The sequence below is a fragment of the Haemaphysalis longicornis genome, unplaced genomic scaffold (genome assembly GCF_048455015.1).
Source record: "Haemaphysalis longicornis isolate Haplotype H1 unplaced genomic scaffold, Haemaphysalis longicornis Haplotype H1 scaffold_10, whole genome shotgun sequence".
Classification (NCBI taxonomy): domain Eukaryota; kingdom Metazoa; phylum Arthropoda; class Arachnida; order Ixodida; family Ixodidae; genus Haemaphysalis; species Haemaphysalis longicornis.
In genome coordinates, this window is record NW_027526204.1 from 140356713 (window position 1) to 140380236 (window position 23524).

The 23524-nt window shown below is 45.8% G+C and overlaps 1 protein-coding gene across 1 annotated transcript in view; it reads right to left on the reverse strand.

The window, feature by feature from the left end:
• Window positions 1-8196: 8196 nt before the first annotated feature.
• The window catches only part of LOC144159494 (uncharacterized), a 39576-nt gene continuing 24248 nt past the window's right edge, over window positions 8197-23524 (reverse strand). Inside the window, exons 2-6 of the mRNA XM_077691016.1 lie at window positions 15870-16022; window positions 15665-15764; window positions 13337-13579; window positions 11821-11874; window positions 8197-8974 (exon numbers count right to left, since the gene is read on the reverse strand). Of these exons, the coding sequence (XP_077547142.1) occupies window positions 8907-8974; window positions 11821-11874; window positions 13337-13579; window positions 15665-15764; window positions 15870-15989 (585 nt within the window). The 5' untranslated portion in view covers window positions 15990-16022 and the 3' untranslated portion in view covers window positions 8197-8906. The remainder of the gene's footprint in view (window positions 8975-11820; window positions 11875-13336; window positions 13580-15664; window positions 15765-15869; window positions 16023-23524) is intronic.

The window sequence follows — 23524 nt, forward strand, 5'->3', positions numbered from 1 at the left end:
ATAATGGATCAAGAAACATTACATTTTCACCTCACCGGCCGCAACAAAGTCCGCAAAGCTGCGCCTTATTTCACACAAAACACCCCTGAACTGCCTTCTGACCACTGGATTAGGTTGGCGTGCGGATTAAATTGGTTAGCACTTTGATTAAATTTTCTGGCACCTGGATTAAATTAGATGGCACTTGGATTAAAATTGGCTGGCACCTGGATTAAATTAGATGGAAACTAGACGGCGATTGCATTAAATTGAGCGGGAAAAGCTGTAGTAACATTGCTCTCTCATCCTTCTCGTCCTTAATTCTTTCATTACCACAGGAAACCGACCGATATTTAGGGGTCAAGAAAACATTTTTCTGCGCTAAGCACATTGGTTAGGCACATATTGCAGTGACATAAAATGCAGATGATTCAACGCCCTTTCCAACGACACGTTTTAATATTATTTTCACAAATAACAATTGCAAAAAAAAAATATTCAACATTTTTGTGCAGGCGTCGCAAAAAAATAAAAAAAGAAAGTTGTGTTTAAGAAACCACCAGTAGCAGAAAAAATGTAGAATATCCATTTTGTAGGTAGACATTTCAAAAACCCGTCCTAGAAAAAAAATTTGATTTGCTCTAAACAATTTGTCAGATATCAAAGAAAATGCTAGCCTGCGTGGTGCCCGTGCCATGTGGTGAAGCCCAACCACTTTTCAAAGTTTGCTATTTTGGATGGTTCTCTAGAAGAAATCTGGTCGTTTGACATTATTAAAGACACCAATTACTCCCAACACCTCGTAAATGGTTACGGCCAGCACAATATTCAATGCAAGCAAGCAATGCGAAGAAATCCACATGTAGTTGAATACCAAACTCGGTGGTGCATGCTTGTTGACATTTTAATCGTCACTTCTGTCAGAACTTTTATTTGCAGTTTATTATCATCTTCTGAGTCGCTATGGCAGCTACCGTAGCAGGAATAAGGTGCGATGCGCTATAATCATGCCCAGGAAGCTTTCACCAAGCAGCTGTCCCGACATGGAGAGTTCAGCACTTTGAGCCTCCTCATTGCAGCGCCACCTAACATTTGCGAAAAGAAACAATATCAAGCCTGTTGGAGACTGTCAGAATAGACAGTTCTAATAAAAAGCGACCCTAGACCTCCAGAAATACCCTTGCATGGAAACGAAACTGGCCGGTGAGCAGCTGGCGGTGTTCAAGGCCAATTGGAAGTGATCTCTTTGTCGGAACTGATATCGGACGACTTGGTGTTATCTCTCGACTTTCAGCTGAAGCTGTTATCACAGATCGAAGGTGTGGGTGAAGTGGAATTACGAGCGGCATGCATTTTTCAAGGAGTAGTGGCAGGCGATGGAGGTGCTATGGCAAATCGGCTTGAAGTTGGGTAACCGTAGTAGGGCCAAATATGAATTTCGCAATGCAAGAACGAAACCAAAACTGCTGGAAACTGGCTGAAAATGCTAGGTCCACTCGTTTGACAAGCTACCCTTTCTCTGAACTAGAGATCACTAGTGAATAGCTGGTGTCATTTTCAGGTAATTATCACCTCTCAATGCTGTAAGATTACAAAGCTGATAACACAATTGGGTATTTGACTTGCTAGGAGCCTCTTGATAAAAAAAAAAAATTGATGGTAATACAGCATAGCCACGAGTGGCATGCTTTTTTTCTCAAGTGCAGCAGCCACGCCCCCTTTCTAAAAACGCGCACCTAAGCTGGCGAAAAACGCCGTCGAAAATCTCGATGTCGCTGAAGCGGAAAAATCTAAACCGATTCTAAGAGTGCAGTGCCTATCTGACTCCCAAACTGCCATACGAAATTACACAAAGGGCGTCATTTCCACAGCTGCCCTCAAAATTCTTCTTCAGAATCCCCCTGCCCACCCCGTGATGCTGCTGTGGACTCCGGCCCACACCGGCGTAGGTTGTAATGAGACGGCACACCAACACGCCCGAGCTTTGATATCCCGGGCTCCCGTTTCTTTTACGCCTACACACGGCATCCCCGAAATGTCCCATGCGTACCTATTTACGTACAGGGACATAACTCAACATTACCGCCTCCTCCGCAGGAACCTACCTCCCCCGCACCCTTCACTTACTCCGCCGGCAGCGCACATGTGGCGGCTCTTACAAACCCACACTTTCCCACACCGCACTCTCCTTGTGCACACTCACCCACACCAATTCACCTCCCCTCACTGCCCCTCATGTGGCGCGCTGGACACTCTCTTCCACTCGCTCTGTGAGTGTCCGCGCGACCCCTTCCCCCCTTTCCCCTCCCCTTCTCACTGGGAGCAGGCTCTGGGGAGCTCTGACCTCGCAACGCAAGAAGCCGTCACGGACAGAGCCCTGGACGTCGCGGGGGCCCTTTGGGCCTCCGCCACCCCCCTACCCTGAACCCAGTGTAAAATAAAGTGGCACTACTACTAGACTAACCACTGGGGTGCATTAGGTGTACAAGAAACGACTACAACATGTCGAAATGGGCAATATGAAGCATCGATCACCGGTGATCGATTTGAATAGGCGTGGTAACGAAAGAGTTAAGTCCCTCCTGCACCCACCCCGTCACCCTTCCTTTTCCATGAATGTCACAATAGCAGGTGCAAAGTCCCGGGATTGATCTTCAGTGATGGAGGGGCCTTTTTTCTTTTTCTTCTTTTTTCAATTTGCTACTCCCTCGCTGGTAGCCGTGTGTTCGCAGCGTGCAGCCTCAAACATCTTGCCACTTCGCGTTGTAAGCTTTCTTTGTGTACACGTACGAACTCGCCACGAGCTGCGCCTTGGGGGAAAGAGGTGCATCCTTCTGTTTATATTGCTTGAGGTGACTGCAGAGAATGGTGAACCGGGAGCTCGCGCATGCGCAGATTAAAGCTCCATTCTGTCACCATTCCCCTGTGCGACATTTTCCGTGAGAATAACACTGTTATTCTCACGTCATATCTCCAGCAGATGCTAAAGTGAGGGCCAGAAGTAACGTAACATGGCGCACTGTAACCTTACCCAACCTTACTTATCACAACCTAAACAAACCCAGCCCAACGTAACCGGACTTACACTAACCAAACTAAACCGAATGCAATCTATTTATAACCACAACCCAGTAGAAGTCTTGTCTGTCGATCCTGTGGTAATAGAAGGTACTATAACGCAAGTGCAGAAAGATTTGCTAACAAAAAGCCTGACAAGCAAACACTTGTCGAATTCCGAAAACAGCAGGAAAAGGTTCCCTATTCAAGATTTAAACCTCAGCCTTGAGATTTCAAAACAGGTGCCATGCCGCACCGCTACGGATCGGTTTTCGTGAAGTGTTCGTCCCAAAATGCTCCAGCTAATGTGCTTGTTTCTGCTGGCTGCCGGTAGAATAGACATTACCTTGATTTTTTCAAACAACATTCATTTTCTCTTCGAATCAGCAGTTTACCAATCAAACGGCGGCACTGACACTGCTGCTATTTTCTAACCTTTTTTTTGTTTGTTTGTTTCTGGTGCAAAGCTTCTTTCTTTGTCATTTTGGACTGCTCAATACTGCTCCAGAGCAGCTCGGAACCGCTCCAGAGCAATATAATTTTTATTTCGGGTGCAGTTCTGGGGTTTTGTCCATTTCATGTCCGTTTCGAGCGAGCCCTGATTGGCTGAAAGCAGACGAGTGGATGTGATGCAGCACATCCACTGGCCAAAGGCCTCGCAAGAGCAACTATGTCACGACTGAAACGGACGTGAAATGAAAATTTCAAGATAATGCTGCTGTGGGATCAGATCAGCTGGGGTATCAAAAGCACTGCAAGTACAACATACGCAAGGGTTGCAAAGACCGCACGGCTCATACCCCACCACAAATTAATTTGCTGGGAAACAAATTGCTGCCATCAGTGAGGAATTTCCTTGTGGGGAGGGATATCAAATTACTCACATTTTCCACCACACCAGTATGATGCTTTCTCTGACATATTTAGGGTAGCAGCCCAAAATGGACTATCAGTACACGGACTCAATGCCAACAGGCCTAATAGTGCTCAAACCGAATGTTTGGGATGGCAGGTCAAACCTAAATCGTGTTAGTTGTTTCACCGTGTAATACATTTGGGCCATGTAATGGTGTAATCATGAACTTTTCTTTCAATTGAAGAGGAAACTGTCTTGAATTGGACGTCTTGAGCCCACCTGAACCTTTTGTGCGATTTGTTGAGAATTGTTTTTATTGCAAATTCTATTGTGCCACACAAAAGCCAATCACGGATGGTGTGCCGTACTTGGGACTTGTAAAACCCGTTGCAGCTCAGAATTGGCACCTCCGAATCCTGCATGTTTTTGAATTGAGGCCGCCAGTGAATTCTCCGCAATCACAAAAAGTTTGACTGCAAGCCAGCAATATTGTTTTAGTTTCAGTCTGGATTGTCGGCTTCTTACCAGTCATGCAAATTAGTCTTATGACATCACAAATGCGCGAAAGTGGCTGGCGCATTACCACCTGTTTCTTATTTTTCCTTGTCATGCAGCTTGTTTCACTGAAGGTTGCAATAAATTAAGCACATCATTATAATTGCAGTTAGGAAGCCTTCCTTTGAACCCCATTCATTGAGAATGCCAGTAACAATATATTCCTCAACAGTAACCGCCAAGAGGAAAACCAACCAGCATTCGGGACCACACCGTTAGTATTGCCAGCAATACAAACTCCTTGAAAGTCAGTGCTGGGAAGTGTGATGCACCCTTCATTGCGTGAGGTGCAATTTCGATGGATGCACTGTGCAAGAATTGAAGTAGAATAGAGAGACGGGCTAATTATTTGAAATAAAAACACGGATTAGAAAGGGCCCATTTTTGGTGTGTGTTTCTACATAACGCTTCACTGTCTGTGGTGTATAAGAATGTGCATATAAGCACTACCAGGATAAGTTAACAACACCTAGATGAACTTTCCTTATCAATGCACGTGATGCATGTATATGCACTCTAGGACCCTCAAAGCACCTGTGCCACATGATTACTGAGTGAATGCACTTGATCAGTTGGTCTCAACTGAAGTTGCAGGTACTGTGTAGAATTAGTACACAACGCATTTTCAGGGGTGAAACCCCTTAGGGGCTGGGGCTGTTGGCGTCTCCTGTCGTCGTCGTCGTAACTGTCGTTTCATGTAGTCATGGCAGCGCTGTAGAGGGTTGTTGAAAGGAACAGGACGAGGCATCACCACACCGTTCGCTGTGCACTGCGGTGCTGTGCAGTGGGAAGCTGTGCACCGAAGGATTGAAGCTGTATGTTGAACTTGCATTGTGTCCTCTTCGGAATGCACCGTAGCAAATGCAGTGGCCGCTGTGAAGAGAGCAAAGCGATTAATTTTCAACATCTACCTGGTTATCAACGAAGTCTACCAGGATAAGTTGGAGTGCAACCCGGGGGAAGGCACGCAAATGGACAAGCTTAATTTTGAATGTTGGCTCGCCGTCGTAAAGTACTTGAACGTCTCTGACAATTTCTGGTGTATGAGCGACCGCGCCTAGCATGGAGCGAGAACTTTGACACCATTTGGTGCCAGGAAAAGCAAATAGTGGGGTTACATACTTGAAGATAGGTTTTTTTTAACTTCATATGTATATGTATACGTATCACATTTCTCCGAGCTGTGTGTGTTTCATTATGTTTAAGCCTTCTCTATTTTGGAATAGTGCCTGTTCAAGCTATGGAAATCAATAAGAACACAAAACTGGCATTATTGTTACATGCCTGAAGATAGGGCATATTTTTCCCCATCTAGTCATTTTTAAGCACTTTTTATAATTACCCCTTCAGGCTACGAAATAAATCTACACAAAATTAATATTACTGTTTACCTGCTTGCATAGAACTTGGTCAGCAATTTATATACAGATACCACAGACAGTTGCAGGAGTACCCTAGGAGGAGAGTTACTACATGCAGTTGTGTGAGTATACTAATCTTTTAACCAGGTCCCCTTTAAAAAAATATGCAAATTAGACCCTTTTTACAATTTTACAAACCTTGCCTGAAGTTTTATAAAAAATGGTTCCCACAAAAAATATTTTAAAACCAAAACAAAATACACCACTGCTTGGCAGTAGCCACAAAGGTGGAAGGTACCGTATCTTCCCGCGTATGACCCGCCCCAAAAATGCGAATTTTCAGTGGCAAAGTAGGGGTGCGGATTTTTTCCTTTAGTGCAGCTTCTTGGTAATGTGCGTTGTGAAGTGAAGCTCCTACGCAGTAACAGTGACTAGGCCTTCCATGGCAGCAACTGCTCAAGTGATAGCTCTAGCCTAAAGGTCCAAGAGCAGTGACAATGAGTGAATTGTGACTTTCGCCTTGCAGTCAGTGTATTCTACTTGCTAAATTTACGCTTTTTCTGCCTACATAGTATGTGATGTGTTGCTTGAGCAGTAGCTTTGGTGCAGCCTTTCCTGTATCAAATGTGCGGGCAGTGTAGCGGAAGAAGACCAGCGTCTGGTTTCCGGTATGGGGATGGAGTCCACGCGAGGCAGTGAGCGCCTCCGACCCTCCTCCTCCTCCTCTTCTACTTCCCCTACTGTCGCCCCCTGCCTGTGCATCTTTATTTCTTAACGGGCAGTACGTGAGGATTTTTTTTTCTTTTCCGGTGCGCTAAAAGTGGGGGTGCAGAATATATGCAGGGGCGGGTTATACGCGCGAAAATACGGTAATATATACGGCATTGTCCTCGTGTCGTTTATTGTTAATTCAGCCACTGTGGCTCGAGATCATAAATCATTACACCGTTGTCTTTGTCCACGGGCTCAATGAGGGGGGTGTCTAGCCTGCCCGAGCTTAATTTCTTTTCCATGTGATTTCTCCGATGAGGTCGGGCGCCGGTGTTGTTGGCGGCGTTGACGTGTCACGCTGGCTTGTAGCCTGATGGCCTTTGAATAAAAGGTCTCAGGTAGGGAACATTGGAATCCTCATGCTGTTTGAACTAAGGTGTGACGTACACTGGGTACACCCGGAGGAAAGGAATGTCTATAGGCTGACTTGGCGCGTGAACATGGTGTGGCATGGCGCATGGTTTGGCGAAACCGTGGTGGAAATGCCTAACTATTCGCCCTGAATTCATCGTACAGCGTCAAGAGTTTTTGTCAGGAAACTGCACCGCAGAGATCGGGGGTGCAGTGGGGGCCTGGTGCCTGTTTAGTTGCCCTGTTTAGGCAGGATTTGGGGTATGTTTTGGACTATACAGAGTGTTACAACAAATGAGAGTCTTTAAAGAAACACTTTTCTTTGACAAACTGCTGAATCCCTTGCACTGAAATTTTGCACAATTTTTGGTCTACTATTTTGTTTTAAAATACCGCAGGCTGCCCCGAAGCCCCATTTATTTTTAGAAATCTATTAAAAACCAGTTTGCGCCTAGGGAGAAAAGCTGTACTGAAAAATATTTTCTTGATGTGAATACATTTAAAAGATGCAGAGAGGCATAGCGTGCACCCATTGAGAAAAACAGCGTTTTCGTAAGATGAAAAAGAACTCCGCCAAAAGAATTGCTTCTATTCCCACAGGAGCAAAATATTTTAAAGACGCTTATTTATTGCTGTAACATGTATTGTGAAGAGTGGCAGTTAATTGAGACAACCACAGTTTTTCCAATGGGCTCCAAAATATTGTAGTACGCGTAGATTTTTTTTGTACTTTGTCTGCTAAAAAAATACCGTTCCCTATAAAAGTTTATCTGTAGGTTCTACTGTATGTTCAGGAATCAAATTGCTCAAAACCCACGACCTTGTAATGTGTTCTGGACAAATGGGGGCCATTTCTTTATTGCCTCAGCCGTAGCGTATTTCTACAGTGGACACTAAATGAGTGATTGAGGTGTGCTATACTCATTTCGAGAAGCCCAAATTTTTGCTGAGGCCAAACACAATGATGAATCTTCCTTTACAGAAAACAAAAAGAAAACTATAGTTCTGTTTTTTCTTCTTACTTATTACTGATTATTGCTGACTAATTGCTTCTTACAGACTAGCACAAACCGTGCTATTTCATGTGAACTTTCCAAGTTGTCCTCTGACTATACATTCTTCGTGTGCGTTCCCTTGCCTTCATTTAAGTTGAATGTTTGGTGTTACAGTTTTAATTATCATCATTTTAGCATCAATGCCAACTAGCCTGCCATGTTACAGACTAGTAAAAAGTTGCAAGCAAAAAACAGTTGCGTCTCACACCAGTCATTTTGTTAATTTTATTTAGAGGACCATTGTAATTTTACAGAATGCACACAAAACAGGCAGAGAACTCAGCAGCATAATGTAACAAACTCACAAAAAAAGTGCTTAATTAGCTGCAGACAATTTTCATAAAATTAACAACTGGAACATGTGCCAGTACGGTTGGTATGGTCTCTTCCAGTGATTTCAACATTGTTTTCAACTTATTCCTCATGAGGGCTTGGCTAATGGCCAGCAATGTTTTTTAAATCTGATTATTTCATAGCGTGTTTACAAAACAATAATAAAGTAAAATCTGTTTGGCGTACGAATATTTTCACTTTGCAAGCCAAGGCTCGTGCATCCAACGAAAGCTTGTCCTGGCATCCAACAGTGTAAGCCATCTTGTGTGGTGTACACCAGCTTGGACTGGTGGCATGGTTCACGTATTCAGGTGTTGAAGTCCAGTGGTGTCCTGCTGGTGGAAGCTTGCTGCCCTTAGGTGGTGATGTGTAGCTTCAAATGTGCCCTGTCTTGTCCGGCGACTCTGGAGCATTGCAGTACGGGCAAGCTTGTGTTCCGTTGCAGTGGGATGGCCAGGTTGGGGCAACAGCAGGCCCCATACAAGGACCGCCACAGCCACTTTATTGTGGTGGAATAAACTCCCTCGGGGGTTCGAATAGCAAGGCTGCTCATGTTCTCTCAATGGCCCGCTCATTTCTTCTTGCCCTCTATTCACCGTCAAAGCGTGACCATACAACCAGAAGCAGTACGATCCAGAGCAGCCATTTGGGCAGACCTGCACGAGAACAAAAAAATCTTCAGCAGATATCAAACAAAGCCACTGCCTATGTTTGAATTTCCTTTGTTGTAGTGCCCTCTTTGTATTTTCGCTTTATTGCAGCGGTGCAATTGATTGCGCAAACCGACAATATAAATCTGTAGCATGTCTATGTTTGCTCTCACGCTGATGGGCAGAATGGCTTGTAGGATTGCATGGATTGAACAGTGCTAAGATTGGAAAAAGTGAACAGTAACAAACGCGGGCGCTTGTTACTCGTCAAATGTGAATCACTTCATCCCGTCTCATCACTTTGTCCCATCTTAGCACTGTTCAATCCATGCAATTAACCAATTAACTTAGCTACGAACCCTCTTGTAGGATTGAAAAATGTCGGCCACAAGGAACAAGATACCAAACATTGAAAGCGTGAAGTTCCTTAGGTGCTGTGTGCACGTAGATTTGGCTTCTGAATATGGCGACGTTTCCAAGCGCAATGATTGTGTATGTGCAACCTTTATGTCATCCAAATCTCTGGTACCTATCGCTGAGTAAATGTTCTAGCTTTTTTATTTAATGGGCATTTGGAGGCTGGCAAACCTACCTACCTGCTTAGATGGCAAGTGAAACCACAACGCGTGCAAGTGAAACCACAACATTGAACAAAGTAGCCACCTGCAGTAGCCTCAGCTTTCTGAGCGCTACTCTAGATAAGAGCAGCAGGTACATTCACAGCCTTTAATCGTGCACACAATGCACCAAATTAAATGCCTGCTACAGAGACGTCGGTGCAAGCTATCTGTTTGTAGAGTGTGCAACAACCAGCTGCACTGCATGTGACGTCACCTTAGGAACTCGGGCCTTTGTCTCGCCTGCTTCCACTGGCTCAACCACGTTTTTCTTCTCTGCGATAAATAGGTTTGATACTGAGTTGCGTTTATCTTGCTAGCTTTATGCTCCTTATTTGGGTTGCTTATCTTAGCGTAGTGTTGCAAATCATGCAACAGTGTCTGGAGCTTTGCTGGGTGACTGGTTACTATGCTGTTCCCGCTCGGAGTAGCATTGCCTGCTTCACGGCCTCCAGTGTAAGGTGCCGAAGCTGAGCGCTGCTTTGAATGCTGCGAATTTTTGCTGCATTCCCTCTTGCACTTTTCAAAACTTCCAAGATAAGAAAATTTGTTGCGAAGGCCCGCCCATTGATAAAAGCAAGTTTCAATAAGAAAATTTGTTGCAAAGGCCCGCCCATTGATAAAAGCAAGTTTCAAGCAGCCACCAAAAAAGAAACACTTTTTATTCATTGACATTCAGTGGCATTCAGGCTTTCGGTTGCGGATGATATATGCTCAAAAAATGAGGCATGCCGGTTTTTTCTCTTGGGGCATGTTTTCATGTGATGTGGAAGTTGGCTTTTCACAATGTTGTGGAATGCTCAAAAGTAAGGTATGGTATTAAAATATGGTAACATCAGGCCTGCACATATCCACATTCACATTGCCAAGCAAAAAGGACACTTAGAAGAAACCTAATCTGATCCTGGCTTAATTTCTGTAAATAGCATGCTCAAGGGACTCGTGTAGTCCTCCATACATGTGTTTAACACACATTTCTAAATTGAAGGCCACAATGCACTAACTAGAATCAAGGAGCTGTAGTGGTTTTTCGGGATACATTCTCGTCTTGCATTCTGAAGGCCCTGGGTTCCATTCCCATCCAGATTCTAATTTACCCATTTTTTCTTTTAAATCCCATTACTTTAGTTTTATTAATCTTGTGTTGTCGGCCTTTATATGTGCAATCTTTCATTTACGTCGCCACCAATTTTCAACCTACCGAGTCCCGATACTTTTGCAATAATATGCCTGTGATGGATGTGTTGATTTTGCTCAAGCCATATAACGTAGCTGCATATGCTTCAACCACACACCTTTCTGAGCATAATTAAGGCGCAGTGCAGCCATGATGGCAGCTGGTTTGTATGAAATTGAAGGCAACAACACCTGAAGCTTTCGGTACATGGCTCTGGCATTATTGAAATTCCTGCTTTTCTTCTACCTGCATGCTTCTATTTGTCTGAAACACCTTAAAGCTTATATAGTTGTACTTGGTTATACACAACAGTAGACAAGAAACACTGGAATTACACTAACCTGATGCAGATATTCTGAAAAAAAGAAAACCAATTTACTTTCTGCTATACGAAGCAAATTCTGGTGCCTCTCTCGTATACTGTGTGGGCAGCAGCAGCTGACTTGTCGAGCCTTCATGATAACTTAAAAAAATGTATGCCTAACGTAGTGCAGAGACTCATTCGGCAGGGCTGCAGTGTCAGATACATGGGATAAAGACACTGTTACTCTTGCTTTTAAACTTAAACAGTCGATGAGAAACAGCTTGAAGGTTATTGGTGGGTTCTCAAAGCTTAATATGATAGAGCTCATGTAAAGAACACTTTTGGAATCCATCAAGCACCAAGCTGGCAAGTATAAGCATAGAAACTGCTATACAGTGTAGAAAATGATGACGAAATGAGTCCACTATCCAACGTCACAAGCCAGGGGCACCACTCAAAGATCTCACTGCCAATAGAACCCGATGACAGCACTTGGAAGTTCTTGTACTGACGTATAACCAACACAAATATAGTGATAGGCAGTACTGCCCTTTCTGGTCGCCACAGCCTGCAGAATTATAAATAAAGCCAGGGGGAAAAATCACATGCTGCAAGTCGTACTTCTCTAACAAAGCAAGAGACGATAAAATGGTGCAAGAAATACAGTGCCATGCTTAAATATCAAGACAGCGAGGTAGGTGCCCAAATGTTATAACGACCCTCAGCTGTTGAGATGCGGACAGGTTTCCCATACCTGTTCTAAGTGATGGTGCTCCACTGTGGGGAATTCCGGCATCTTCGGGGTTACCTATCAATAAAAAGGAAGAATTTAATTTTGAGAATTAAAAGCGTGCACTCAGAGAACGTCAATAGGGGTGCACCCTTTAGACAATGTAGGCCTTTTCACAGCGTCAGGTAATCTTCTTTCGAAATGTGGATGGAAAATACTAAAACCAGTACATAGCCAGAGCACCCAAAACACAGGTCATTTTGCTTTGTGCAGCACAAATGCAAGCACTCACATTTTTTTAAACAAGGCCCGCTCTGCTACAGCGGTCACTCCTGACGTCCGCGACTGATGTTCCCCTCCTACCCTTCCTTGCCCCCTGTGCAGGGCTGACCGACCCACTATGCAGCACCTTCTCTGGGAGTGTGCCAGACCGTCAGACAAACACTGTAGGTGTCCACCGCTCCACGTCACGTCCTTTCAAGAATGGACAACGCCTTTGAGTGATGTTATAGAAACCTTATTGGCCTTGTGGAAATTTTCTTGGAACACTGTTTAGAAAAATGACCTAAATCAAGTGGTCCATGTGTGGGGCAGACAGCGGCGCGATTGAATGCATCCGCCCACTGGTTTATTTCCCCTCCCAAGTCTACCGTTCCTTTGCATGACGCGTTAGACCTTACCTTTTAAATACATAACTTTTCAGTATTTTTTTTCTGATGGAAGCAAAATGCAAAAAATGAAGGAAGCTTGAAGGGAGCGAAGCTGTGCGCAACCTTCCCGATCATCACGAAGGTTAAGTCCACGATTGCAGCCGATTTGCTTCTTCGCAGCCGCAACGACCTTTACTCCATCATTAAGTCTGAAATTCTTTCATTTTTTTGGAAGTGATAATCATTGGACATCACTTTGGAGGTGCGTACGCTACATCGTGTCTTTCTCATTCCGAGCAAGTGTTGCCACGATTACGACAAACACTGGACTATTCTTTTTATTCTTTTTAGGCAAACTTGGCCAATCTCCCTAAATGGGTATGCTTTGCTTGACGAACGTGCGCCGGAGACGCTTGGCGGTCACCGCGAGGCACGCATACGTGAGTGCTTGGCATTGTCTTGGTTTTTTTAATTGGTGGGAAGCTGCCCAAATCTTGACCAATCTCCCTAAGATGGCTTCACAAATATGTGCAGGGGATGCTGGGAGTCATAGCGAGGCACGCACACACGAGCGCTAGGTATTTTGTTGGTTTGTTAACTGCCGGGCTGTTTCAGCGAGGCCCACACTCATGTGCGCACACTCGGCCATTTCATTTCTTGGTATTTTTAACTGCAGACACGAAAAATTACGAGTTGCTAAAGAGCGTCGCTCTTAAAACGCGTGTCTCAAGATTTCGGACGACATTAATGATCCCCAAGGGGTCGAAATTAATCCAGAGCCCTCCACTATGGTGTGCCTCATAACCCAGTTGTAGCTTCGGTGCGTTAAACACAAAAAATTTGATTTTTTAATACAACCAGTCTCAACCAGATGTGCGCAAAGTGCTCACCTCTTGTGTAGAAGTTGCACGTCTCCGAGAACATGGTGCGTACACGACCCTTTTCCGCAAAAAGCTGGCACTGTCCGTTATCTGAAGCTTCGGGGGCACAAAATTGGATGTGGACGCAGTCAAGTTTCTCTTGCTTTGAGCAGTTCCTGGCACACTCTTCCAACGTGGTGTCGTTGAGAACAGCAGCTGCCTTTGCTCTTGCTACTTCGTGAAATGGTAGTATCGAATAATCATCGAGGGCGCCTGCAAAGATGATAAAAAAATGGTGAGAAAGAATGTTCGCTTCATACATATGTATCAAGCGAACATTTAAATTTTTTGGCATCGGAAATAAATCTAAGTGGCGATTACTTTTAAGGGATTGAATTCATGAAAAGTAGTGCATGGTTTCATCCACTATTTAATCACAGTTGAGCTAGTAATGGTAATAAGTAGTTCTGAAGAAAAAAATTTTTGCATTCTCAAAAGCATTGCTGCAGCGAAAAAAAGAAATGGGAAGGCTGGAAACCTCCAAATTTAAAGTTGAAGGCACGTGTCCTCAACTATGAAACTGTCCACATAAAGATAAGTCGAATTTGTGAGAACAGACGTCTTAGCGGTATGTCTAGGAGTACAGCCTTTGCGATGTGATTGCACAAAAAAGGCAGAGAAATATTTGACGTGAAAGTTAGTGGTGCGTGAAGAGAGAAAGGAAGCCTTTATTGTGTATCACTCAATGCCTTCCGATCAGTGCATGATGTTTCCTCTATGTAATTTGCGTATCACAAGAAGCCACACTTATATAGGCAATGGCAACTGAGTGGTCTGCCAGAAATCACTAGTGTAACTGGTAGCTGCACTATACCATATCAGGAAACATAAAGCTTAATATGGGCAGCACAATCCAGGAGTGCACATTCATTGCTACCTGCCAATTTCTAGCAATAGAAACTGTTTGATACTCTCCCATCCTACTTGCCCTACACCCAACTGCCCTTCCCACCTATCAGTACAACACCTTTACTGGAATGGCCATCCACCAGACCTACCGCTCCACCTCAGATCTCGCATTACTTTCTGGGAGGACTGGCTTTACCCAAATCAATGACGTAGACATCAAGTTGACGAAAGAACTCCTGGCGCCCACTGCCTTAGGGTTAGTGAGGGAATCTGGGAGAGCTACGGACTGGCCATCTTATATGAAGGGACTGCAGCATGACTAGGGCTGCCTAAACAATGAAGTTTTCACTCTCTCTCTCTCGAGCAAAATAATTAAATTATACTTTTAAAGTATTCAAATAGCATGCCATCACGGTGAATGCTGAGGTCATGACAAAGTTAAACCTAACAAATATCCTTATTAGCCTGTTAAGTGTATTTGCATTTATGCAAACAAAAACTGGTGTGGACAAGTGATGTACTGACTTAAAAATCTGGCCGCCTAATGTTGGGGAGCACCAAATAGTTCAGTTATCACAGCATCAACTTTTTGGACTTTTTGGTGTGCTGCGACACTACTTGCCAGCATTTATTTACTCTCCGTTATTTTTTACAGAATTCACAATTTGAAAATTGGTTATCGGCGTGTGTAGTGTGCCCATTGCTTTGTTTTGCATAACATATTTCCTTTGACGCAAATAACTAGCACTTTAGAAGCAAATTAAAATCCTTAGAGTTTTAAGTTTTGTTGTGTAACATTTTTAGAACTTTAGAAGCAAATACTTAATCACAGCGCGAAGGACGGGACAGACAGAAAGATTAACCACTGGACAGGCGCTGTCCAGTGGTTAATCTTTCTGTCTGTCCCGTCCTTTGCGCTGTGATTAAGTATGAACACGTACCAACTCGCCCAACTTGCAACTGTCCTTTAGAAGCAAATAGGATGTACTGTGCCACTATATGAAAATGCCTGCGAATAAAGCTTGCGTAGACCTTTCAGCAGATTGAACAATGATTCCCGTGTACCTGTGAAGTGGAGAGGTTTTGTGGGCTACTTGGGGTTTGCGAGTCTTGGCCTCTTTGGAAGACAACCCAGTTTTTATGGACACGGGTAACAGTGCGTGCTGCCTCATTTCCCTTGAAAGGCTCGTGTTTGGGCTTGCAGACAATATGTAGTTGTGAGGGCTGATGCTTGTGTTGTAGAACGTTGAGTGCCACATGTGATATGCAACGTAGCGGGAGTTTGTTGTGGTGTGCGGTTTGCGAGCCTGTGGCTTCTGTGATCTAATCGCCGGCAGTGGTTGCAACCACAATCATGGCGAATCCTATTTGCTATGTCCATAGAGATTGCGAGTTACCCTAACATTTATCCAAGGCCCCTTAATGATAAGGAGTGAAAAAAGAACGTACCTTTTGCGGTAGAGGACTGATGCCGAAGCACAAAGTGGCAAGTGATGCCGATGATAACCGCCACCAGAACAAGCCCGATGGCAGAAATCCCAACCAGTGCCTGGGCAAGACGTAAGTGAATAACTTGTTAGCTTTTTTTGTTTTTGTTGGATTGTTAGCTAGCACATTCGTATGGTTTCCTTACTATGCAGGGCCCATTTCCTACCTTCTTTGATGTAAGCCTCGAACATCGGCCTGCTGCACGGCTGGCCATTTCTCCTTTTGGGGCAGATCCCTCCTGGTGTAGTTCCACATCAACTGGGCTCTCAGTATTAGCGGTCGCCATTTCTGGAATCCTGGTCAGGCAGGAAAAATGCTCCTTAAAAATAAGAAGAGATAGGACGGTATACATGCAGTCGCACATGCTATGGCATATCGCTTGTCAAATCCCCTTGTTAATGATTGCTAATTGCTGGAGTGTCACCTAAGCTTCATTATTGTTTATCACAGATCATTACGTATGTGGATCTGGATCCAGAAAAAAATTTACGACCCCAAAGCACTTCCTATGACGTAGTGTACGCAAAAACATAGATATGCTGGTATTGTGTATGCCACTAAGTTTTGATCCCAGCTGCTGTGGATGTAGACAGTTTAGTACATCACCAAATGCACTGTACTGATGAAATGCGTTGAGCGAATGTCATGTGGCAGGCAGCAAGCTAATTCCATGCACGGTAACACTAATACCCCTGTCACGTGGGCACTTTCAATCCAGATTTAAGCAACGCGCGATCGACTTTTCGAGCGCGCTCGATGCGCCGCCGCTGCTACACGACACGTTTAGATCTAGAAGTTGCACCGGTTGCACTGACGTACGCCAGATGGAGCTAAAAATGTACTTCGCGGCTGGCGTTTGGTAACTTTGGGCGGCCGTAGGTATACGGAACTATATAAATGTTACAGGACGCTTATTTGGGTGATGTTATTTGATACAATTGTGTTGTTAGTTGAAGTTGTCACCTTCTGTGCCATTACTGAGTGGGGACAAGAGTATCACCACTTTCACCCTATCGCGCTTGGAAACCTAGATCGTGCTTGAGAAACCAGGATTGAGTTCGAGCGAGATCGAGCTCGATTGCGATTGAAATTGGCGTGCAGCTGCGCCTGATCCAGATTGAGCTCGATCTATATCAACTCAATCGCGATTGAAACTGCGTGCAGCTGCGCCTGATCCAGATTGAGCTCGATCCGTATCAACTCAATCGCGATTGAAAGTGCCCGTGTGACAGGGGTATTACACGTTCCTACAGTAATACAGCAGTGGTACTACAGTGGTGCATGTTGTCCTTTCATCATAATCATCATTTTTTCTTTGTGAAGTTTTGTTACCGCCTTGTAACCGCCTTGTTAGCCCTGAGTATACGTTATTAGCGGGAACATGCTTTGCTACTGAGCTTTCGCTATATGCCCACCTTTATTCAGCTGCAATCACCGCGAGCCACGGTAGACCCAGGTTCGAATCCCACCCTTCGCAGAAACTTTCTCAATTTCCTTTTCAACCTAATTCGTTACTTTGTTTATAGGAGCTTCACTTAGAAATGTGTCACCATTTCTAGCCTTTATTTATCGGCTTTTGAACTTGTGAGAAGTTGGCTGTGTTATGTGCTGTGCCCGTCAGCCATTTAGGGTAACACCCATCTCGTGCTTCATGGACACACGAATGTTTGACCAACATGATTAACTAACGCTTTCGCAGTGAAAATATGCCGGAACATCCACCATCCACAGCACGCTTCTGTTTCCGTCATGCGCGCCACGGTATATACAGTCGAGTCCACTTATAACAATACCGGTTTTAACAATATATCGGATATAACAATGGACAGCCGCGGCACCGTCAGCTTTTCATTGTATTCTATGGCAAAATAAACCGCTTATAACAATGCTGTCATGATGCAATATCGGTTATAACAATTAAATGTGGGCACTGGAACCAACCCTGAACGAAACAAAAGTGCAAAAACGCTGCGACAATGCCACCCCAACCCCGCCTATTACGCAAAAGGGCATGAGAGCATACGCGCGGCGGCCAGGCGATAGCGCACTTGGCCTCGCGCGCGGCGAGTGTCCGCCGAAGAGGCTCGCATCCCACCGCTGCTTTCGCCTGCCGCGGCGACGCGGAGGAGGGGGAGGAGGACCGGATGGGCGCCTCTACGGGCAGTGGGGCAGTCCATTCTGAGGGTGCGCCGCCTGTAGAAAAAGCACCGGGGCGCCTAAGCCGCCGCAGCAGCAGCAGCGCTGTGTGCACTGTGCCGACCTCCCCTATTCTTCGCTCATTAAATGCTCTTGTTTGTCACGTTTTCTTTGTTATTTTCGGCATAACCCGCTTATAACAATAATCGGTTATAACAATGATATTTTCATGGCACCTCAATATTGTTATAAGTGGACTCGACTGTACGAGGTGGCCAGAACATATGATTTGAACAGCGGAGCCGTTCTAGGGCTGCCCATGACAGTCTCTGCTGGTATTCTGTCACACGCTCTCTGAAGCAGGTCTCCCCGCTGCGCAAAAACGTACAACTTCCCATTGTTAAAAAAATAATAAAAATTACAAAAGTCCCCAGGCCATTCAGATTTTGTTACTAGACAGCTTAAATTGTGCTTAGAAGGATGTACCCCCGCAATGAATTTGCATATCGTCTTTAAGAAGTGTCAGCTTAATTGGTCTTTGTAAGCTGGCTTGCCCGCACCTCATGTTGCGCAGTGAAGCATGCCCACCTATGGAGGGAGTGCATAAAACGGCTGTAACTGTTGTTTTACCAGAACTATCCAGCAGCAAATTGCATGACAAATAGACGCTACGACACTCTACCATTACGCCGGGTTTCATTTACTTGCCATAATTAGTTCACAGTGAAGATGAAAACGTTACAGAAATATATGCCTGCCACTAAATGACCATATACAGACGGAGTATGGTTTCAGAAAAGGGCTGCAACTGCTGTTTTGCTACGGAGTATGGTTTCAGAAAAGAGCTGCAACTGCTGTCTTGCTGGATTTATCGGGAAACAAATTATGTGGCAATTAGCCGCTAAGACTACTCTACCATTACGCACCGCAGCTTCGCTCGTCATCTTTCTTCACAGAATGGAAGTACTGATCATTCTGGCACGGAATTTTTTTGTTGCCCCGTCCTAGCTATCTTTCAAACTTCCGTTTCCTGTTTTTCTGGGACCATGGTTTTCCCAAAAGTACAGTGCGATCAGAACTGTTTTTTCCGCTCACCCTAGTTTCTCTGGAAGTAATTGGCAGCACGTTGCACCGGCCGCAGCATCCCGGCTCAGTTCGGCAGGTAAACAGGAGGGGGAGATTTGCGCGCGACGTCTTTTCGATTATAGCTAAACGACAAAAGGCACGTGCAGACTGAGCGTCTCCTTATTTGGTAATGCAGTCAGGGAGGTCCGTTTTGTACTCCTGCCAACGGAGCCCTCCTGACCGGCTGGCCTTATCACGTGCTGATAAGCGCGGTCATGTTTGCGCCACTTTGAAACAACAGTGGCAAGTATCTTGCAAAACCCGCTTTTCGCTGTCTTTAAGGAACCATGCAGCACTTTTACCAGCGTTTTTCGACATCTGAAAGGCTTGCAGAACGTAGTCAACCAACACATCCAGTGCTTAGAATAAGGGTTTGCAAAATACCTAAGCCAGAAATTACTGCTCTTTGCCCACCAGATTACTTATAAACTTGCTCAAAAGATTTTTCTCTCTTTTACGGTCTTGAATTGCATCATTACAGTGGTGTAGCGGCTAATGGCCGGCCTCCTTTCAGTTGCAACAGTGAATTAACGCGTTCGATAGTTAAAAAGAAAGTCACAAAGGCAAAGCAGAAACGGAAGGTGGATCTGATGCGGCGAGGAAATCACGCAGTACCGCCCCGTGCCGGCGATATATCTTTCGCAGTGCTTCCAGACGCGGAGGAAAAAGTGAAAGCGTTAATCGCAAGTGATAAAGAGTCCCTTAAAAAATTACACTCTAAGAAGTTCTCGTGGGGCGTCTTCACCACAATGCTTCAGAATGACCAAAACCACAAGCTAGGGGCAGCACTATGGAGGCTACATCGTTGTCAACAGCCTGCGCACTCAGGGCGCCTAACTAACCGCGAAGGAAGCGAAAAAAGGCACCGGAGCCTTGTGGTTCCCCCTGCCGAGAGGGAAGAAGGAAGTGTTCTTTCAGGGCCCCCTGCACAGCGAGTTAGGCGCCCTCAGTGGGTGACTTGACAGCAATGTAGTCTGCATAGTGCTGCACCTATAGTTCATACCACAAGCTACGTGCAGCACTGTGGAGGCTACACTGTTGTCAACAGGGGCGCCTAACGCACCATGAAGGGGGCCCTGAAAGGATATTTCCCTCTCCCCTCTGGGCAGGTGAAACCGCAAAGCCCCGGCGCCTTTTGTCGGTTCCTTCGCGGTTAGTTAGGCGCCCTGGGAGGGCGGACTGCTGACAAGAATGCAGCCTCCACAGTGCTGCACGTAGCTTATGGTATGAACCATAGCTTGTGGTATGAACTATAGATTGGTGTGCTCATTCGCCGAAATGACGTAACCGCACATTCGATTTGAGTGGAAAAGGGCATCTTCGCAGTGGCATCGTGCGATGCAAAACGCCATTCACGCCTTTCTCGCTCTCCCAGCGCACACGCTTTTTAACGTTCGCTAGCCGACGGGCGTTACCGCCAGTACGGGCTTGGCGCATGCGCCCTCCGCAGGTGGTTCGCCACCTGGCCACGTGGCTCGCCGCGTGCATGCGGCTTTGTCCACGAATGATAGCGGCAATAGCGGCGCCGGGCCGCATTCTCTCCTCTGAGCAGTGTGCGGGAGCTGGAGGCTTCCAGAATCCAGCCGTCGGCGGAAAGCGGAGTCTGACCAGCCCTCTGATATCGCTGGGCGAGCTGCTTCACTGGAACAATGCCAAGCGCGCTAAGCAAGCGCCGTAAACTGAGGAAGAGCGAGCCATTCGGATCGGAAAACGCCGAAAGCGGGACCATGAGCACAACCGTAGACAAAGGCTGGCTGTGTAAGAATAGTATAATTAAAAAAAATCCCGGGCCATCTCCACTAACGTGAAACCTAAGAAGGGGCGAAGCATGCGGTGTATAAGCGTATTCTTGGCGCCTTGGCGGTTGTTCCCACAGAGGTGAAACAAACCATTAGGGGGCAGAGGTATACAGCCTTACTGTAAAAGTCTCGTGTCTTTGAAGCACGAAGCTCTTCAGCGCAAGGCGCAAACGAGTGCCCCGGTGTTTTTTTTTTTTTTTTTTTAGTATACGTTATGAAGCGCTCCAGCTCCAGGCGTAAACGAGTTTTCCGGTGTTTTAGTACCGTGACTACATACAACGACGGTTACGACAACGACGACATGAGACGCCGACAGCCCCAGCCCCTAGGGGGCTTCGCCCCTGAAACAGCTAAATCAAAGGTTAAACAAGTGAAACCAAAAATTAACCAGACTAAGCCAAGTTTCCGCTTGGCATATCGAGGGTTAGCTCAACGTTTTTTAGTCGAATCATATGTTGGGCTTCATCACTCGCCGAATTTTTACACTCACTCGAATTGGTGATTCTGGATCGCTGGGGTGAAGATGTCCTACGACGACGTTAACTTACAGCGTAGTGAACCGGCGTGCTTACTTATCTGTACAGCACGCTGAACTTTTTTACACACGTATTGCCTAAAAGAGGTGTAATGCGGGTGTTGGGAGGTCATCACGCCCTTTTTGGCGGGGTTCCAACACCATAATTTGTAGCTTTAATTTACATCCTTTTGTGTGGTAAGATGAGTGTTGACCGATTGAAACACCCTGGATTTTCTGTAGGGGGTTCAAACAGTGTAAAATAGCTGTTCAATTGCAAAAAAGAAAAAAAAGCGCGGATCTAGGGGTCAACCTATAGTTCCTTCAGGGGTTGCTAAGTTTCGCTAGGTTTTGCGAGGCTTTGCTAAGTTTTGTTAGGTATTGCGACGTTCTTGGCTAAGCAAAGTTTTGATGGGTGAGGCCAAGTTTAGCCAGATTTTACAAGGCTGTTCCAGTGTGTCCCCCACACTGGCTGCGGGTCCAAGGGGGAAACAAGTTAGGTTGATTCATTCATTGATTGTAGGATTTAACGCTCCGACGCAACGCAGGCGATGAGGCGCGTCGTAGTGGAGGGCTCCGGATTGATTTTGACCACCTGGGGATCTTTAACGTGCGCCGAAATCTCGAACAAGCTAGGTCGACCCCCCGGCTCTGCTGTTCCTCCCACCTTGCACCACTAGTGAAAATTGCGCCAATTTCTTTGCGTTTATGTATACAAAAAAGACTATCACCTTTAAAATACCGTATACACTCGATTCTAAGCACCGCCTTTTTTACAAGTTCGCAATACCCAAAGCGAGCCTTAGATTCGAAAAACCTAAATCACCCCTCACCCCCGCCCCCCCCCCCCCCCCCCCGCCACTTTTTTTGCGTCCGTATCTCGAATAGGCGGGCGCAAGGAATAATGTTCTATTTCGCAAACGTTCAAAGAAAAATAGGTTCAGACAGTGAACCAACCGCTTACGTCTGACATACGCTCAGTCACCCTCACTACATTTGAGTCCGTTGTGCTGCTTAAGCCGCCCTTCTCAGTACCCCCAGTAGGTCGTATTTCGTTCCGTTGGAGTGGTTTGTAAATGAAAGCTTCGTAAATTACTTGGCCACAAGGTCAACTCGGGCCCGCTTCCACGCACCTGAAATACACCTTGCGATGGTTGCTTTGAAAAGGGGGTGCTTAGATTCGCATGCAATCTTTTTTCCATTTTTTTTTTTTTTCTGAAAGTAAGGGAGGGTGCTAGAATCGGGAGGTGCCTAGAATCGCAAAAAATACGGTACTTATAGTAAGAGGTGCGCATACTCATGCGCCCGCACTCGAACACGCGCTAAAGCCGGCTTCAGTGCCATAGCTCGGCAAAACTGGGTGCCACTCATCGCACTCACACAGAAAAATATATTTTTCCTCATGCACTCACTCACGCTCACCAGTCGTCCTTACCACTCGCACTTTCTCGCACTCACGGCCACTACTCGTCCTCACCACTAGTACCCACTCGCGCTCGTGCTCACCGGGCGCCGCCTCCACTCGCGCTCACTCACGCTCACCGGTCGACCTCACCCCTCGCACTCACTCGCGTTCGGGCTCATCACTCGTCGTCACCCCTCGCAAGCGAATGTGCGCAGCAAACGCTCCGTACGTGTCATGAAACGGAACAGCATCAGTGCATTACGGCGTCATAAGTCCATCGAAATCATATTCCTAAATCAACACGCCACCAGAGTTAATTCTACGGGGCCGCATAGCGGGAGTGCAGTCATGACATATTTCCGAAGCTTAAAGCAACCGCGCCATTAACAACCATCACAGCAAGCGGCTTATGCAACGAATAACCAATAGTGAGAACAAGCGCAACAGTGGCGCTCACCGCGGTGAGCCCCGCAAATCACGAAAGTGCACGCGTGAGTGGTGAGTGGGGCTCACCACTCGCGAGTGTTGCTGGGCCTTACTGCAAGCGGGGCTCGCACTCACTCGCTCGCGCCGGTCCAAAACGATTGCGAGGCTCACGTGAGTGGTGAGTAGGGGAGGGGGGGGGGTGCACTCGGGAGTGAGCCTTCCGCCCTATGAGCTTCACTGTTATATTGTATACCCTACCTGCGGTGGTGCACCCTTTATTATTATTTTTATTATTATTACTCATTCCAAAAAAGTAGTATAGTAATAGTATTATACAGACGAGGGTCCCAAAGTTAAAAACTGTAACAGGTCCCTCGATGCATTACAACAACCAATAATTACATCAAGTAAACAAG